The following is a 20,422-nucleotide window of genomic DNA, read 5'->3' as shown; positions in this document are numbered from 1 at the left end:
TTGAATTTCACAGTTTTCCTGTTAGCCTCATCTGGGTATTTTAATGCTCCAGTCCTTTTCTCTGTTTTCTTCATACTGTGTCTGAAGCCATTTTGTTCCACTTGATCTGAATGATAATTGATTAATGCATATCTTTCCTCTTTTTCCTTTTTTTTTGTGTGTGTGTGTGCGTGTGTTTTCACACACGCTTACATTTATATTTCATTCATACCCATTTTAATATTTTTCTGACTAATCCTTTCTTGTAAAAAGAAAGATGATACATGGATATAAGTAAAATAACATGAATTACAGAAAGGAAAGATTTGGATTAGTTGTATGCAATGCACTCTAGCTGTCACTGCAATATTATCAAGAAGTAAGAAAGCAAAAAATGTTCCTGTGTTTATGCATAGACATTATTGGCAGACAGTACTTTGGCAGTTTATCAGGTACTACTTGTAATTGCATTGTTAGAGTTTTGTTCTCTCTGCTGTTCTGGTAACCTTATTAAAGGGAAAACATGACTGAGATGGTAAAGGAGCAGTGAAGGGCATACAATGGCTGAGATATAAATAAAAGTAAAAGGAAAACCAGAACCAACTTTGGCATGTCTATTCAAGAAAGAGGAGTAGGGAGTGAGAAAGAAGGTATGGGATGCCATAGAGCTTCAGGACCCCAAAAGAAATACAAAAATACAACAAAGTCATTGGCAGAGGGGATTATTCAGAGTCAAATGATGCTCCTGGTTCTGCTGAGTAGGGAGATCAATGGGGCTTGTCCTGAGGTCCGATAACATCAGCAAAAGCTAGGACTGTAAAATTTTGCCCATCGTGTATGTAGTTATCTGCTAAAAATAGTCCAAACAGAACACAGTTTGGACAGATGGATTTTTCTTTTATTAGGATTTGAAGTAAAATCTTCTAAGCTCAGAAATGCCTGCTGAGAATTAGCAAACAAAATAAAATATTTGCCTGCCCTACTTTTCCTGCTCAACCATTTCTGTACAGATACATGAAATACAGAAAACAGTGGAGCAGAAGCCATTACATTACTGTTCTCATAAAAATCCTCACAGAATCAGTATGTTTTGTGGGGTGAGTGCAGTAACCTACTCCTGCCTATTTTATGGCTCTCCTCAGCTGCTCTTTAAAATAGTTTAAAGGTTTTCATCTTCTGTTCATGCGCTGGAGAACATGGTACATGTCAAAACTGTTCAGGACAATTTTGTCAAACTGTGTACAAGGTGAAATTGTCCCTGTCCATGCTAAAAACAGCAGGTTCTGTGACAAGAGATTTTCCTCAATCTCTTCATCATGGATGTGATCACCCTGGGCTAGAGAAGCTATCACAGTGCTGGCTGAATCCCTAGCTGCAGAAGGCGTGGGAGTTGTGTTTATGAGCATAGCCAGAGGTGGTGATTTGGCTCAGTTTTATGTCTCAAAAAGCATAGCTCAAATGATTTGTTTTCATGGCAAATTTGACATAGGCTTTTTCCAACCTCAGGAAAACAGCAGTTAAACGGCTAATTCTAAAATGCAACACTGAAAAGGAAAATAACTCATACACTGTTAAACTCAACTTATTTATTTTATTAATTTTACAAATTGCTGACATTTAGAGCAGCATTGTAGAAATCAGTACTGTATTATTTTGGGTCTGATTTTGTATTCAGAAAATCTGTCCTTCATCACTTCAGTGCTGCTTTACATATTTAGCTTCAAGAGCAAGTTATGAGTTGCTGCTGTGTTAGAACAGCATAGTCTTTTGGAGCAGACATTTTTAGCTCAGTGCTAACCTCCCATACAGCCTTGGAGTAGAAATGTGCCATGGGAAGAACAGACAGAACTGTGAATCTCAGCTAGTGAGAGCAATTCAGAGCAATCTGAAGGCTGCTTAATTATAAGTGCTGGCTGATCCATCTCTACTTTGTACAGATTCGATCTCTATTTTATCTTGGTCTGTCTAGAGTGAGTTAGGCCATAAATTGGAAGTATACTGAAATGCATCAGTGTATAGAGAATAAACACAAAACACTTAAGCAACATTTAAGCTGTTGAATGGGCCTGAGGTTGCATGTAGGTCTGTTTTGCAGGGAAAATGTGCCTGGCATTAGGAGCCCAGTTCAATAGGTTAATGCATGTTTCAGCTAGAGTTGTAAAATGAACAGTTCTTCAAAACGTCAGGAGGCAGAGTGGCATAAGCTTGGGGTGAGTCTGGTCTCTTTTCTGTGGGGAGAGAGTAGATTTATTCAGCAGAGGATTTGCTGTATTTGAGGTAGCCAGACAGGCCAATAAAAAGACATTGCAATGAAACATTCCCTGAGTATCAAAAGCATGAAGCATCCATAGTGAGTGGCTACCCTGTCACTCAATGTGTTAGCAGAGCATCTCTCAAAAAGAAAGGAGACCTACATAATGTCTTTCATGCAGTTTGGTGGCTCCAAATTGAATTATCTAGATATAGGACTCAAGAACTTAAATACAAGCAATCTTAAGGTTAATTTCTGTATATCTTGAATTTATCACATTTTAGTTTTGTGTTTATCACTTTTTAATATACTTCCCTGAACTATCAGAACTCATGGAAATAATTACTCTTAGAAAATGAAGAGGAAAAGAAAATAGGAGAAATGGTTAGAGAAGCAGTTGACCAAGACTGAAAAATGCACAGGAAGAAGGAGAAAGCAGAGAAAGCATTGATGTTCTAAAAAGCAACATCTCATCTATCACAAGATGTATCATTTATAGGTAGGGCTTGGACAGATGATACTTTTAACATACTCAAAGGCAAACTAAGGTCAGTATTAAAACAATGTAACCACAAGGCGTAGAAAATCTAGTGTTGTGAGCTCTTTTTCAGATTCAGACTCCAAAGTTTCAGATTTGGGTGGTTACATTGGAGTAAGCGGAGAGTGGAAAGAAAATTACTAAATGTAACTCAGGCTACATTTTTAAACTTGAGGCAGCACTTAGCTGTTTGGGTAGATGGAGTCTTTTATAATGCATCTCTGAACTGTTTTGCTGATTAATGAGGCACTGATAGGCTTTAAAGAAAATGTTCTCAGTATTTCTCAGTAAAGAAGGTGACTGTTCCTCGTATTACTCCTTGCCTGTACTTTTGTCTCTAGGTCTCTATTTTTATACCTAGGTTTCTGTTTCCATTGGTTCAGTGTTTGGTGCTTAGCTTCCTGCTTTACTTGAGATGTATACAGAAAACACAGGGAGGGAGGGGAGAAGGAGACATCAGCAGCCCTTATCAGCATCATTTTGGAACACTGTGTATTTCTTTTACATCCAGAAGGTCATGAATAAAAGTCCTAAGATACTGGGGGTAAAGGAATGTGAGAGGAATCAAGTGGAGAAGTTGGGAAATTGAAATTAAGCTGTGATTAGAAATAGGGAAAGAAACATATATGAAACATATTTAGTATGAAGAGTGGAGAGACAGGAAGGGCAAGACACATTTAACAACCAGACTGTGAACAAGTAGAGAATACGGGCAATTTTAAAGCTGTCAGTCCAATATGATGTCCAATTGGGAGAGTTCAGGAGTCCTCACTAGAGACTTACAGATTGATAGGACCATCCAAGCCTAGCAGAAGATCTTGTTTAGTAGGATAAATAAAGCAACATACAGTTCACTGAACCGAAATTTAGTGATGATGGCTTGAGTTAAAGAAACACAGTGTGCAGAGAAGAGTAACAAAGAGTGTGGCTCTGGAGAGAGATGTAATGGTGACGAGGGAAAACATACTAATCAGAACCTTAAAAGAACATTTGGCGGTAAAAGTAGCACTTCAGGCCTTGTGGTGACTTTACAAAAGTGGAAGTTATTTTGGCAATGCCGAAGGCTTTAATGTCATCTCTTTTAGAATGTCACAGGGTGTGACATTATGGTCACATAATGCTTACTGGAAGGACTTTGCAGCCACCAGAAAAATATAGCAGAAGATAAAATTAATCAGGAATATCCAGCCCTATATTTTGGGCAAAAGACCAAAATAATTGAGAGTACACAGGGAACTAGAGGCAAAAAGAAAAAAAAAAAAAAGTTTGTAGACATCTCTGCTATATGTATTTTGTCTGTGGTTTGTCTGAATTGAGATTAGCCACCAACGTACCTCTCCATGTCCTAACCAACCATTTTTTTGTTGTTGTTGTTGTTGTTTGTTTGGGTTTTTTGATTGTTCATTTTTGTTGTTTGCTTGTTTTTTCCTTTGCATGACATTTTCTAAAACAACAGTAAGTGTGCTGCTGACCATAAGGAAAGAGATTGTGACCTGAATGCAAGCATGATTTTGTTTGCCTGTTTAGCAGCCTAGGTTCCCATAACAGCAATGCTTAAAATAATCTGGCTTGAGATATCTGAGTTGCAAAGGAGATTCCTAACAGCTGGATTCAGATCAATGAGAAGGATGAATTCATGGAAAGATATGAAAGAGTTGATCCAACTGAGCAATTTGGCATAGTACTTGTCTATTTTAAACAAAGGAGAGGCAAGGTATATGTAAAAAGTTGACTTGTTAGCAAGTAATTCAAGTGCAGAAGATAGCTGGAACATGGGAACAAAGTAATTTGATCTAGACGTAAGAAAGTGCCATTACCCTGGGGAGGCATTTTTGTCATATTTTTAGGAGGAGGGAGAATCCTGTGTCCTCAGAAAAATGCTAAACAGAGAAAACCCAGACCATATGCTGAAAGAGACTTTTCAGCTGCTGTTTAAGGGATTTCTGAGTGGCTCTGTTCTGACTCTGCTGAACTTCCTCACTCATATTTCAGGATCTCTGAGCTCAGATGGCTGAATAGGACCTGATGGAAAATTATCAGGCAGAAACACACTGTAGGGTATGAATCCCTTTCCTGCCTGTCTTTACATTGCCTTACCTTTTTTAAGCAGTATTCTTTTGGTAAGATAGTACGTGAGACGTGAATCTACCAGAAACAAGTTTCTGTATGTATTCTCCTTGGAGAAGACGGGTGGTTTGGAGTATGTAGGATGCAAAAGGATGCAGGAATCCACGGAGAGCTGTGTGAGAGCTGGGGCTGGACTGAGGAATTAATGTGAACATCTGTTCAAAATATTAAGGTGGTTTTTTTTCATAGATTTTAAGAGTACCTGTGGGCTAGAAGGCTGCTGTGGTGCAGCACCTGACTGGCAAATGGTAAATAGAAAGGTTCACAAGGTTGAGTGACAGGGTACAAGTTACCCTTACATTTCTGAGTATTGTTTTCCACTGTGTTTGGGGTAATCTGGGCCGTGAAAGATGGTTTTGCCATTCCTCTTGACTTGATTTAATTTGAAGTAAGGCAGACAATCTTAGGCCCACATGCGTGCATGCATGCACACATACATATGCAGAGACAAAATCCAGGTTTTTCTAGAGAAGACACAGCTTGCTTGTTTGTTAATAACTAAGCTAAATGAATTCCCCAGACCTGTTTCCATATTTTTGTACACTGTTTTATTTCTAAGCAGAATCTATGTGAGCCAAGAGTGTTTATATAGTGTTTATATAAGTCTCTTTATTGCTAAAAAGCTATGCGCTTGCAAGATTACATGCAGTAATCTAGAGCCTAATCCTTGGAGTTGTTGACCTCTTGTCAGCTCAGAATGGAGCTATATCATGATGTTCGGTTACTGGATGCCATGTTCAAGGGATGTGATTTATTGAAGGTGAAATTATTTAAAAAGAAGTGAAATGTCTTTTCATATGTTACAATGCCCTGGAGTTCTTCAGTTAACCTGTTGCGCGGTTACACAGTCACTTCCCGCACCCGCCCCCCAAAAAATCTCTTTCTCCTTTTGCTGTGAGCCTCATATAAGTAACCAGAGAATGGATTGTATAGTTTTCTGTAATGAAGTAACCTGAGCACAGTTTTATTTCAGTTCAACTAAATTAGGTGATTCTAATACCAATATTAAATAAAATCATTCCTGATACATAGCAGTTTCAAAATTACTCCTTTTCAAATGTCACTTGTATCTTCAGAATTATGTCTCTGTGTAATTATATCTCTCTTGAGAGAACTATCTACAGAGAAATATTGTTTAGGCTTTACACTGTTGTTAATTCAGACATATCTATGTATATCCAATCAATTCAGTGATTAGCAAGCCTATCAGCAAATGGTTATTTGGTCCCAGTATGTTTTCAGAACATGTTTCAGTATCTCACATATAAACTGTATGTTTTCAGCATAAATTATACAAAACCAATATTTTCAGGAGAAAAAAAAAAAAAAAAAAAAAGCTGTTAGTGCTATTGTAACCAACCAAGCTATGACATTAATTTATAAAATGGAAATCAAAGTACCTGTTTTATTGGTACAATAAAACTTCTAGAAAAGGCCAGAAGCCAAATGATAGAGTTCTGAAAGTAGGAGACAAAAAATTAAAGAATATAGTATTTAGATGCATGTTGTCTGAGGGGAATGTATATATTGTGACATATGTACTAAAATGGCTCAGTCTAGTATGTGTTATTTCCATTTGATTTTATATTCCGTGATGTTTTGCCAGACTTCAGACGTGCACAGTCCTATTTATCCAGAGTGGGATGTTGGATGTGACGTGAGATGAACCAAGGTAGCATGTAAACTTACAGCAAATTTTTGGGGTTCATCAGACTTTCTTTGCTGGGAATGCTGCCGGGTATATACTAGCGTGGAGCCTGAGTGTGTATTAGAGGAGTTAATCATTGGGGTCTAGGAGCAAAGTCAAAAGGTATCTTTGATGGTATTTAAATCCTCTAGATGTCTGGTAGTTGTGATTTGTTCACACGTCGTGACTAAACAGCTAGTGGTGAGAAAGGCATTGCCTACAGAGATCGGTTTTGGTTTTCCAGCATGTCTTAGTATGGGCACTCCCATTTCCTGAAGAACTTCTGCTAAATATGTTCCTTAGGGCCTAAGACATTGCCAGTGCCCTTTAGACATCCCTGCTGCACTGTGTTTTTGTGACTTTTGGTATTTTACTCATGAGCAGTATTTGTTACAGGACTTTGTTGCCATACACTTTCGGAAAGCGTGGGTCAGAAATGCTCTGTGGACTGTCTGCATGAAGACAGTATTTGGTTATATATATCTCTATCCCTTCATGTTTTTGTTTTATATGATGACTGCAAGCTGTTTTTTACATGGAGCTAACTAATCTGCTTGTATTAGTATTGCTATAGATATGCATTCCAAAACTCAAAAATGGCCACAAATATGAATTTGAATTTTTGCATGAGGACCTCAAGGCATTTTGCTCTGAATCTTTGAATACTGTGATCTTAAAAGCAAGTGCTTAGCCAAAGATCTGAGGCCTATTTTCTTTTTCTTTGAGTGTTTGGCTCCTGTTCAGGCAACTGGATGAAACAGGCAGATTTCCAGATGCGCTAGGCACTTGGCAGCTTTATCTGCCCTTCTTACTCTCACAAGGGTACATTTGTCCTACTTAAAAATATAAGCAGGTTGAGTAGTGCCACAGCAGTATTTGCAGATGCTTGGACACTAGACATGTGAATAAATACAAGGACAATTACTTGGGGGTGTTCTTAATGTTGTTCTGATAATAGTGGTCATTGATAGAAGCTGATAGGTGGGTAGTCATTCTTAGCTGGCAACTTTTCTCTGAGGTTTGGGCACCAGCTACATTATAATAAAAACCTTTGTGGTTTATAGCCCAAGATGCTTTCAGAAGCCACTCTACATGATGGTGGCTGTCCATCCCCTTTAAGGACAATGAGACACCCTTTAACTGAACTTTGGTGTCTCCAGCCCCCTTGAGAGACCAGCTCAATCCAGACAGGACTCATCAGTCATTCCAGAAAACTGCATGGGGCATGCAAGGACAAAACAAAAGGAAAATAAAAATCCTGGTGGAGAAGCAATTTCTGCAGTAGGTAATAAGTGCAACTTAGTTGCCCCCCTGGAGGACCATGTCTTTTGGTTTGTCTCATTGAACATGTCAGGTTGGTGATTCAGTTGCTGTATGAATGAACATTTAAGTTTATTGTCAGCATTTGTAGCATCATGGTAAAACTTGTAGGAACCTTGGTGCACAGCTGTGTGCCCTCCCCTCCCCACCCCCTCCGCTGCCCCATCACTGCTGAGTTTGTTCAGTTTCATATTTCATAGCTCTGGTTGATTTTTGGCTAGTTGTCCACTATGAGGGCAGAGCGGGAAGAAGTGGTAACTAGAAACCAGATACTATTGCACTAACATCTTCTCTCCAACTGGCCAAGATCACCTGGAGCCTTTCTGTTGCACTGGGTGAGAAGCTGAAGCAACCCCCCCCCACCTTAAATACTCATAACTCCTGGGTGTGACTTGCAGAATTTCACCCAGTCGCGCTGCTGTCAGGGCATGGCTGCTGCAGCAAGGGAGAGAGAGAGAGAGAGAGAGAGAGAGAGATGCTGTGGAAGGGGAAGGTGGCAGTGGGGCGAGGGGGGCCACAGGGACCGGGCAGGAGGCTGGTGCAGCAGCATGCATGAATCTCCAAGGGAGCAGAGGGGCAGCTCTCCACGAAGGTCATCAGACGTACTGCAGCAACACGGAGACGGCACCAGCAAGCGCACCAGACCTGGCTGGAGTCCCACTTTTTTTTTCTTTTTTTTTTTTTTTTCGGAGCCCTGCTCTGATTTAAGCCTCCCAGGCGGATGCGTTTTTGCACTGCAGCAGCAGGTCCACAAGTGCGGGCAGTCGGTGCCCCTCCCCGCGCTCCCTCCAGCAACGAGGGAGACCGCGGCGGAGACAAGCGGGGCCGGGGCAGCCGCCTCCGCGTCCTTCCCGCAGCGGGGCCGCCCCCCAAGCGCCCCGCAGCGCGCGGCTACGGGCAGAGAGGGGGGCCCGGCGCAACACGTGGATGCGGACGGTGCTGCCGGGGCAGCGGGCGGAGCCGGGATCGGCCTCGCTCTCTTCGGCGAACCGGGGCAGGGGCTCTCGGGGTGGCGTGGGCGAGCTGTGCCCAGCCGCAGGAAGGAAGAGGAGGAAGAGGAAGGTTGGCTGCCCAAGGCCCTCCATTCCCCCGCCTCAAGCCGGCCTCACTGTCGCTGTTCCCTGCTCAGGTGCTGAACCGGAGCCAGCCGCGGCTTAGCGTCCTCCCCCGCCTCCTCCCGCGCAGCAGCTGGAGCAGGAGAAAGCGGATCCAGCGACTCCCGGTCCCTCCTCCTTCCTCCGCCTCCTCTTCCTCCTCCCCCGAGCCGCCGGAGGGAGAAAGGCCGGAGCCGCCGTCTCGGGCAGTGGGAGAGCATGGACCGGGCAGCGGCGCGGCCGGCGGCGGCAATGGGGCCGGAGACGGCCGGTGGCTGCAAGTCGCCGCTTGCATGAAGCGGCCCGGAGCCGGCGGCGGGGCGTGAGGCCGGGCCAGGGCCGGGCGAGGCGGCTCCGGGCTCCGGCGGGCTCCTCACGCCCGGCCATGGCGGCGGCTGCTCGGCAGAGCCGCGGCGGGGCGGCGGCGCCGGGCCTGCTGCTCCTGCTGCTGGGTCTGTGCGGCGACCGCGCGGCCGGCGGGCAGCTCCGCTACTCGGTGCGGGAGGAGCTGCCGCACGGCGCCTTCGTGGGCAACGTGGCGAGCGACCTGGGCGTGGATCCGCGGCGGCTGGCGGCGCGGGGAGCGCGGCTCACCTCGGGCAGCGGGCGGCACTACCTGGAGCTGGAGCCCAAGCGCGGGGTGCTGCTGGTGCGGGAGCGCATGGACCGGGAGGCGCTCTGCGAGCTGAGCCCTTCCTGCTTCCTCAGCCTGGAGCTGATCATCGAGCAACCCATCGAGGTGCACAACGTGGAGGTGGAGGTGCTGGACATCAATGACAATGCGCCGCGCTTCCCTCGCCAGGACTACCGGCTGGAAATAAGTGAGTCTGCTGTGCCCGGGGCCCGCTTCCACATTGAGAGTGCCCAGGATCCTGATGTGGGTACCAACTCTGTGCAGAGCTACCAGCTTAGCCCCAGCCACCACTTTGCCCTGGACCTCAAAGGCTTCCAACGGGGGAGCAAACTCCTAGAGCTGGTGCTGCAGCAGCCCCTGGACCGGGAGCAGAGTGCCCTGCAGCAGCTGGTACTCACTGCTGTGGATGGTGGGGACCCCCCCAAATCTGGAACAGCCCAGATCTCTGTACGAGTTGTGGACACTAATGATAACCCACCTGCCTTTGATCGCTCCACCTACACTGTGAGCCTCCTGGAGAATGCCCCACCTGGCACGCTAGTTGTCAAACTCAATGCCTCAGACCCTGATGAGGGCTCCAACGGGGATGTGATCTATTCTTTTGGCAGCTACACACCACAGAAGGTGAGACAGCTTTTCAGTGTGGACCCACACTCTGGGGAGGTAAGGGTTAATGGTACCTTGGACTATGAAGAAGCATCCTTTTATGAGATCTATGTGCAAGCCACTGACCAGGGCCCTGTCTCCATGGCTGGGCACTGCAAAGTGCTAGTTAACATTGTGGATGCCAATGATAATGTTCCTGAGGTGGAGCTGACTTCCCTGTACAGCCCAGTACCAGAGGATGCAAGGGCAGGAACTGTGGTAGCCCTGATGAGTGTCACTGACCAGGACTCAGGACTGAACAAGCAGGTGAGTCTACGTATTCCTCCTGGCCTCCCCTTCACACTCAACTCCTTCAAGAATTCCTACACTCTGGTCACTCAGAGCCACCTGGACCGTGAGAAGGCAGCATCCTACAACATCACAGTTACAGCTACCGACTCTGGGAGACCCCCTCTCTCCTCCCAGAAGGTGATCCATGTGGAGATCTCTGATATCAATGACAATCCCCCACACTTTGAGGAACCTGCGTACTCAGTTTACATACCTGAGAACAACCCCCTTGGGGTCTTGCTGTGCACTGTCAAAGCCACCGACCCGGATGTTGCCAAAAATGCCTATGTATCCTATTCTCTACTGGATGGGGAGATTGAAGGGCTACCTGTCGCCTCCTATGTCTCTATTAAATCCGATAATGGCAACATATATGCTGTCAGCTCCTTTGACTATGAGACACTAAGGGAGTTCCAAGTAGTTGTCCAGGCCCAGGATGCTGGGATCCCACCACTGAGCAGCGCTGTCACTGTCTACATTTATGTCACGGATGAGAATGACCATGCTCCGCAGATCCTGTATCCTACCTCAACCAACACTTCAGCAGCCCTGGAGATGATCCCACGCTCAGCAAATGCAGGATATTTGGTAACCAAAGTTATAGCTATTGATGGGGACTCAGGGCAAAATGCCTGGTTGTTTTTCCACCTGGTACAAAACTCAGACTCGGATCTCTTCAGGGTGGAGCTCCATAGTGGGGAGATTAGGACTACTCGCAAACTGGGGGAAGAGAGCGCACCTACTTTCAACCTGACAGTGGAGGTGAGGGACAATGGAGAGCCAGCGATGTCCTCATCAGTGGCCATCACAGTTGCTGTGGTGGACAGAGTTTCCAAAATCATCCCTGACACAAGAAGACATGTTAAAAGTACGAGGAATTACTCAGAAATCACTCTTTATCTCATTATCGCTTTGAGCGCCATCTCCTTCGTTTTCCTTTTTGCAATTATTGGGCTTACTATTATCAAGTGCTACAGATATAGTCTGTACGGGGACTCCTGCTGCACCGGTTTCTGTGGGGTCAGAGAACGGTGCCCTGCTGAAATGTATAAGCAGGCCAACAACAACATCGACACTAGGTTGCCCCATGGTTTAAAAGTGCAGCCCCATTTCATTGAAGTGAGGGGCAACGGGTCTCTCACTAAGACCTACTGCTATAAGGCTTGCCTAACTGCAGGATCAGGAAGTGACACTTTTATGTTTTACAATACTTGTGGCCCAACAGGAACTGGTCCCTCTGCAGTGATGACTGAGAGGCATCTGACAGGACAGAGTGGGCAGAGTGCACAAAACCTGATTATACTTAAAAATGACTCCATTACTCCTAACGAGGTGAGGCTCCATGGATAATGACAAGTGCTCTGGGCAAATTGATGCTTAAAGGAGATTCAAACTGGAAGGCCTGAATTCCTTGTATTCCCTTTTGGGTTTGCTGAAACATAACTACAAAACCCGTCTCTAAGGAATTTTAATCTGTGCAGTGCATTTTATTTCTAGGTAAATACTGGGGCTTTCAGGGTCCATTTGGTAAGTTCAGCATATATGTCTGTTGTCAGCTATTTTTTTTTTCAGCATGTGCTAAATAGAGTGTTGCCTTTTTCTCCTAGAGATCTAAAACTGCTTGCTGTCACAGAGCACTAGGGTATGGCACACATGGTCTTACATTTTTAATGTTATAGCCAGTACTGTAGGAAAAAAAATAAAAAGAGATTAGCTTGGAAATCAATAGGCTACTTTATGGCAATTATAGATATTTGCAACTTTATTGATTTCATACCTAGACAAAGTTATTGGGGCTAAATCACTACAGCAATGGGCTTTGCTTACCAGTGTGGGTGTATTTTCATTGTCTGAAAACTGCAGTCTGTCTTTTGACAGACTTCAGAACTATCTTTCTGCATTATACTAAATTTTGTGCTTTCTGGACTGTGATAATCCAGTGGCATATTTCTAGAGCATTATAACAAGTTACCTTCATTATGTTGCGGTGTAACAACTTCTAACCTGCTGAGTCGATACTGAAAAGTGTTTAATCCCTATGGTTTCACCAGCAGTATATTAACCTCTTCAATACTTTCCCATGGTGAGAAATTAATGGTTGCTTTCTGTAAAGTATGCAGCCAGTCTGCAGTTGGTGTGTAGGTTTTATACGGTGTCATGTTTACTGATAATAAAGCCAAATCCAGAAATGCCCAACCGGAGAGAATAATTATGGTGGACAAAAATGAACATTTTGCAAATACTGTAAGTTGTTTGTACCATAGGATTGTGTGTGCATGTGTCAGTTTGTGCATTAATGTGTAGTATATATCCAAGAATGGGGAAGTGAAAGGAAAAAATGTGGTGGGGATGGAGAGGACCCTAGCTTGTGTGTACTTGCACAGAAATATGACCTATTTCTTTGTTTATTTATAGCTATTTAAGTAGGAAGATGTTAGCATCTTTTACAACTGGTATTTAAAGATATACAAATCCTAAGGATTAGCAGGGCTTCCATAAAAAAAAATGCTCTTTTGAAAGAGTGATTTTCCACTTAAAATCACTGCAGTGTTTCTCTGTATATTACCATGGTGTGGTATGGGGGATCTTTTTCCGTAGTTTTTGTGCCTTAAACTCACTTTGAGTATAATGTGCTGAACAATGAATCAATGCAGCTGTAGTTATTAATATCTACCATGGATACAGTTTTTCAACTAGAATCTGTTTGATCATAGCGGGCTATGTGAGATATACTCTGTAAGCATGTATGAAAGAGAATCAGAACATGGAATATATACATATATATCTTAAATCTGAATTTCTAAAAGATAGAGGGATAATCATTGGAAATAATTTCCCTTGATTTAAGAGCAGTAGGAAATTAATTTAGCAAATTTCTGTCACGTTTTAAAGAATCAGTCTATTGAATACAATGAATTAGCAAATTTTGAAATCTCCAGTGCAGATCAGGCAACTCTCATGGTCCAAACTTGGAGTTCAGAAGTAAAGAGATATATCAAACAAACATACAAATGCCTGCCCATGTGGAGTTGTGTTCCAGAAGAGAAATCAATTATTCCAGTAATTCTGTGTGATTTAAATAGAGTTGAAATTGTGACAATTACTGCTTATCACAAATGTTTTTTTTCCAGATCTTTATTTATTAAACTTGTTTATGGTAGTACATTTCACAAAAGTATATCAGTGTTGACTGTATATGAGATAAAGGTGCGTGTAATAGTTTTTAATCAGTAATTCCTAGCTAATGTACTACAAAATCATGTACTCCCTTGTTTCAAGCCCAGGATGTACACTGTACATGCCACCCATTGCTTAGCAACATCAAAGCATTCTTTTTAAAGACAGTGATCTTTTCAGATAGCGATGTTTTTCTTTATTATTCATAATGAATTCATATTGGTCTTTAGAGGCCCGTGCCCTTCACCTGTAAACCATAGTGACAAGCATTACTGTACCTTACAATGATTTATCCAGTTAATCTCTGATTTGTGTGTTATTTTTGGAAAATGTAAGTAGGTTTTTCTTTCTGGCAATTTTTGAAAATGACTCTTCTGTTAACTTTTCAGTGAAGAGGACAGAGCCAGCTGAAAGGGCTTCATATGCATGCATACTGTGCATGAAAATAGCTCTTAGGTTTCACAGAGTACTATTTTGCAAATGCTGTTTCACAGTGAGATGGAAGATATCTCAAAGTTATTTGGGAATAATTTCAATAACATTTTGTGTAACAAGGGCTTGGTCCTTTTCGTATTTAAATGTAAGGTCAAAGCTGTTATTTTGTGCTAAGATGGGATGAACTTTGTTGTCATTTTGTTGCTGCATGAATGAAGAGGAAGGGAAAATTCAGTGTATTAAGGTTAGGCAGGGAATTCCTTGTATATGTTTATAAGTGCTTTTTATATGTGCTTTTTTTCTGTGTAGTTATTCTGATTTGTACTGTGTAGTGTCATAATGGTATAGCAGAAGCTTATTTCTGTCTCTGCTTCTACATTTACCTTGCTTGTTACTACGGTCCTTCATAGGTTTATAAGAATGTCTCAAAACAAAGATGTTGTGTAAAGGAAGAGTACTAGTATGTGCACCACAAAGCTTAGAAACACTTACTGCTGGTGTGAGTCTAATGGTAAGGGTCAGAATGCAGGGTTAATGAGTAGCGTGCTCTAATTAACAAGATCACTACAATGGGATGACCAGGCAGGCAAGTGGGAACCTCTCACAACAAAAAATAAAATAATCACTGCTGCAGTGATGATTTGCTGTTTTCAGAAATGGTTTCAGCACCTTAATCTACAGTCTCTTTGCTTCACGTGCCTGTAGAGCCACTGGGAAGCATCTGTTCCTTGGTCTGTCTTTTCATCTCTCCCGTTTTGTTTTCACCCTCTCTATAGTTAACCTTACTGATTATGTCTTGGATCTCATTGCAACCTTCTCTCTTCAATACAGGATGAGCAGTCAGGCTGACATATGGCTTAGCTGAGATTTCCTGCCTCAGAAGGCAGCACACTCATAATAATGAGCAGGCACTCGGGAGTCTTTATAGAAGCAGATATCAGCTCTTCTGATCTAAATTTCTTTTTACCACCATTCTCTGTGGTTACTGGGTGACTTAGAAATACAGCTGCATGTGATCCTCATGAATAACTTTGCTTGGTGATCTGTGCACACTTTTCAGGAAAGAACTAAAGCTGTAAGACCCAGGAATTCGTGGGCATTTTTTTCTTTCTTTCTTTCTTTTTTTTTTTTTTTTTAAGCACACTGCTCTACTTCTGGCATCTCCCCCGTGTTTTGCACTTCAAAGTCAGCCTGCTAAACACGTGAATAGAACCATCAGCGCTTGAGTTAAACACATCTTGATACTGCTTTTCAAGGCAAGCATGTTTTGAAGTGACCAAATCTAGTAAGCCCACAGCATTGTCTGCAGCAATCTCTTCCAGAGATTTCCCACAAGGGCTTTAAAGGTATTAATGGTGGAATATCTTACAATCTCAGTTCAAGAACTTAAGCCTTTAAGAAATTCTCTAGCCCTGTTGACATTGTAAAGGTTAACTATAAATGTTTGTTCTTTTGTTTAGCAGCAGCATCTGAACCTTTTCGGCTATGCCAGGGCAGTGCTCTGTGCTTCAGGGAAGTCAGTGTGAATCTGGGAGTTACTGCTGTGCCAGCAGAAATCTACATCCAGCATTAAGCAGACAAAGCAGATTTCCCTCCCTGGAACTTATTAAATAACTTTCCTGAAGCATTTACCTGTTCTTGTCACCTTAATTTTTTTCAGAGTTAGGAATGCAAATGATCACTCCTAGGAAGCAAACTGTGTATTACTGGATTATGTCTTTTTTCCATTTCCATTCTGATTTCTTGTACAGTAAATGTATGTTCAGGCTATAAATAGTTTGTTCTCCATGTTGAATTAATCATAAGCTTTTGCAGTAGGGAATCAGCAGTAGAAATCTCTGTTATTCCACAGTTGTCAGCATGGTCTCCCCAGAAAATAAGCAGAGCTGTATGTAGTTGGGGATTTTAAAAGACATTTTATTATTTATCAGCTTCAAGGCTGATATATTTGATAAGTATCCCTCATCATTCGGTTGTGTGTTTGCGTGGAAACAGGAAGAGAGAGGGATGTTTTTATCAGTCTCATCATCTGGTAACTGTTTATAAATGTTTGATTCACACTTTTCTACCTCAGGCAGGCCCTGTGCTGACACCCACTGTAGCAGATAGGAGGCTTTGCATCGATTTTCATGAATATGCAATCAAGCCAACATCAAAAGTTTTAATTTTTTCCTTTTGTTTCAGTGACAAATCCTTGAAGTTTTAAAACATTAACTAAGAATAAAACAGGACAGAGTGTTTCCAGCAATGTATTTTCAATTAATTTCTTTTCTCGATGAACTGATGAAATCCTCCCTACGTTAACCCATCCAGTGTAATTCAAAAATCATTCAGTGATGAGCCTTTCTGCTAATAAGGTGGCTTGATTTTGTGTTATATATTCACTTTGCTTATCAGACTTTGAAATAAGGTTGACTGTTTATGATTAATCACATTAATGCTTGTGGTTCTGTGGTTGCCAGAGAGTAGCCCTTGTGTCTGAGAGAACCAGGACGAGCAAGTTATTTGTCATGAGATTTTCAAAGAGTGCAATAAGCAACCACTATTATAGGTCCCTGGAATGACTTTTGACTCTTCTCACAAGTGTGTTGTTATGTGCTACTTCTAAGCCAGAAAAAGGTGTAACTGATCATTTCTGGGGTAGACTGTGAGATTTTCATCACCTCCAATGGTGAGTGGAAAGGACAGGACCATTAGATTTGATGCATGGCCTCCAAAACTCTCTGTGGGAGATGGCAGTCTAAGAAGAAATTGAAATTGGGGGATGGATTGGAAGGTAGTAAACAGAGCCTTGTGAAGAGCTGGGAGCTGCAGGGGTAAAAAGGAACAGTATTAGCTTCATCAGCACTATGTGACTCTAGCAAGAGCATGAGGATAAGAACACAACCTCTTCTGAGTTTGTGTTCCTCTTTGTCCTTCCTCCCTATACTCTCACTTCCTGGCCATTCTCTCAGCTGTACTTTGCCCTGGTGCTGACTTAGTACACAGCTACACTTCTTGTAGCAAAACCTGTGACAGGGGATTTGCACAGGACCTGATTGACAGCTGCTGACAGCTTTTGGCAATGCCATGGACTCTGCTGAAGAGACATTGTGGCAGAATATGGCGACTCCTAACAGCACATTTGGATGAGGCAGGTTTCAGTTTGTGGTCTGCATCTATAAAGCACTGTAGCACCAAATCTAGTCATGTTCTAATCCATAAATATTAAGGTCTGAAAGTCGTGCTGGCCTGTTATGGGTAAAGGTGGACTGATCATGAACAGAGACATAGGCTAACTCAAGTATACAGACTATGAATTGCTTTTTGGACTTGTAAGAAGCAACACTGCTGCATCTGAATTGTGGAATGATGCTACTGAACAGGTTTGCTTGTCTTCTGTTATGCTGTCACTTCTATTACTGATCACACTTTTGCTTTCTGCACTCCTAATTGCCCAATCTTGTTTAAAGGTATATTCAATCTGCTTTTCTTTTAGGAATAGAGGATATTAAAGAATTAAAACTTGTAGCAGAACAAAAGAAGTATCTGGTTACACAGGCAAAACTAGGACTTTACCAGTTTTGCAAGTTGCAGCATGTTGGCCTGTGATAACTCAAGTGTAGGGCAGACCAGAACATGGAATTTTTTTTTTCCAGTCAAGATCTTTCTACCTCTTGGCTTCCTCTTTCTGTTTTTTTTTTTTTTTTTTTTTTTTTTTTTCCCCACTCCTACCCTACTTGCATCAGACTTTTTTTCCAGCTCTTCGTTTGTTGTAAGCTCAGTTCATCCGTGTTTTTCCCAGGACTGTGTTAAGATTTCTTCTCTTCAGGCTGCCTGTCAGCTGCAAAATAACAACCTCAGTGCAAATCAGTTAGTTACAAAAATGAGGAAATGGGCTTTCCCCTCCTCCCGCCTCAACTGGCAGTTCTCTTGCTGCAAGGGAATTCCCAGAGGGGGAAAAGTCAAATCTGGTGTAAGCACCCTTTGCACAGTAAGAAAGACAAATCCGAGAGAGAGGTTGATCAGTGGGTGGTGTTTTCTATCCACTTAGTTGTCTATTACTATGTGGTTGACTTTTGTGTTGTCCTAATGTCCCTGGGACTGTGGCCAAAATGGAATGAACCAGAAAGTATTGCAACCATAACGGGCTCCTTCTCAAGCCATTTTCTGCTAAACTCAGCAGAAGCTGAGCATAACTGAGAACTGGGGCCTAAATGGGAAGGAAATTGCTAGCACAGATGTTTAATGTGTGGTTGCAAGTGGCAGCCTCTTCCCTTTTGTGTAAGTCCTAGCATAAAGAACGCCAAGATGCACATCATCCAAGAGTATTTCAAACTCAATGCTGGACCCAGGAAACATGGTGATAGAGCAATGGTGTAAGTTGTAATTGCTCCATTTTTATTTGAATAAAACGTATTGATCCAGGGAAGAGCATTTGCCAAACCTCAAGAGGAAAGGCAGAGCTGGCTTTAAATAATTCAGAACATTCAACACTTTTTTTTTTTTTTTTTCTCTTTCAAGTAATGGGACAAAATTCACTTTGGGCTGCCTCCAATGGCTTGAAGAGAATTACACCATTACTATCATACATTATTTGTGTTTTTGGCACTGTACAAGTTGCACCAGGAATGAATGCAGTCCATTCTTTCTCTGGACTTACAACTTTGAATGTAAGCACCTGAAGTTAAGCACTGATTGCAATATTGCATAAAAATAAAGTCTTGAACTGCCCACTCTCCCCACCCCCAATAAACATGTTATGTTTTTAGAATTGTATTTTAGTGATTAATTCTGCAGCATCTCAGATTCCATTTATTGACTGTAGCTAAAAATTATTGTTATGGTTCTATGACAATGTAAATGAGATTCTCTGGAGGAATTTTTGATCAACAGGGGCTTTCTTAGTTATCTCTTTATTTAGCACACCATTCTGCATCAGTTCAATATATGTAGTTTTTCGGTCAAAGGAAATGCTGTCTATTTCCCCTCTTCTCCTATGCCCTCTTATGAATATGGAAAATGTTTTAGTTCTTGATTTTATGAAAGAACACGTCTGCCTTTGATAAAAGACTTGCTGCAGTCTGCAAATCTGATACAATCTAGTGCAGTCCTCTGCAGTCCACTAAACTCTAGCAGAAACCTCTCAGCCAGCAGACTAGCCCACGTGCTCCTTGCACAGAGGACTGCATTTTATATGTAGTCATGCAGATGCTATCCAGTGCCAGGAGCTCAAGTTTCCTTGCTTTATCGTGTAAACAAGCAGAATGGGCTTATGACCTTTTTCCTTCTTTGTCCAGAATGTTTCCAAATATGCAAAATAATTGTCCACTGGTTTCCAATACTAAATGTCTTTCCTCACAGATCATCTGTAGTCAAAGGTCCTGGCATCCAAACATTTTTTTTTCAGTTGCACAGATGGTTTATTTGTGTCCATTTAAAAGATTCTTTAGATTTGCAGAAGGATTTGGCTGCTCTAACTGTTCACAAAAATTGAGTATCTCTATTAGGACACTTTGGTAACAATGAAGCCTTTAGGTTCTGTGTAGGCAACAGTGACAAAACTAGCCAGAAACACATTTTTTTCAGCGTGTTTAACACCCATTAACAATGTTTTCTTGGGCTTTTGTTTCTACAGCCAAAACACCCTAATCCTGACTGGCGTTACTCTGCATCCCTCAGGGCAGGAATGCAAAGGTATGTGTTGTGCTTCCTGATATGAAGGGCAATTCTATCTGTGTCTTCTGTAGAACTACCTTATTTTTGTTCAGCTCCACTGCTGCCCTAGACCGATGATATCTGTAGGCAGAGACAGAAAGCATCAGAGTTCTGCTACTGTCTCTTTCAGTCTATAGATATTACAGATTCATTTTGACTACCTCTTATGCTATAACAGTCCTTCTGCAGATGTGCACATTTGTTTTGTTTACCTCCTGCTTTTTATATACTGAATGTCAAGACATAATTGCTACAATTATTGCATTATTTAACTGTGATTATACACTTTATGTTTACTTCTAAGCTCCCTGTTTGCATCTATACTGATGTGTTTCAATAGGCTGTCTGCGACATTGATTCTGCAGCATTTTCCATCTTGCTGCCTCTCATTACCATAAAAGTACACTGCTCCTGCAGGCATTTTATTAAGCATATGGTGCAATCAAGGTGATGAACACAGTTAAAAGGATGTTTTGAGGATATAAGACTCAGATTTTCAGAGAAGGCAAAATAATACCATTTTCAAACATCTATATCTTTAAAAATC

General features: G+C 42.1%; 1 protein-coding gene across 1 annotated transcript in view; it reads left to right on the top strand.

Annotated features, from left to right (window-relative positions):
• Positions 1-20,422, top strand: part of LOC104564571 (protocadherin alpha-2-like) — a 160,364-nt gene that overhangs the window by 104,756 nt on the left and 35,186 nt on the right. Inside the window, exon 2 of the mRNA XM_088522729.1 lies at positions 19,796-19,854. Coding sequence (XP_088378855.1) covers positions 19,796-19,854 — 59 coding nt within the window. The remainder of the gene's footprint in view (positions 1-19,795; positions 19,855-20,422) is intronic.

The sequence above is a fragment of the Tinamus guttatus genome, unplaced genomic scaffold (assembly GCF_059628265.1).
Source record: "Tinamus guttatus ecotype Peru unplaced genomic scaffold, ASM5962826v1 Tinamus_guttatus_pri_ptg000155l, whole genome shotgun sequence".
NCBI lineage: Eukaryota > Metazoa > Chordata > Aves > Tinamiformes > Tinamidae > Tinamus > Tinamus guttatus.
Note: the sequence above shows the minus strand (reverse complement) of the source record. Positions and strands in the feature narration are given on the sequence as shown.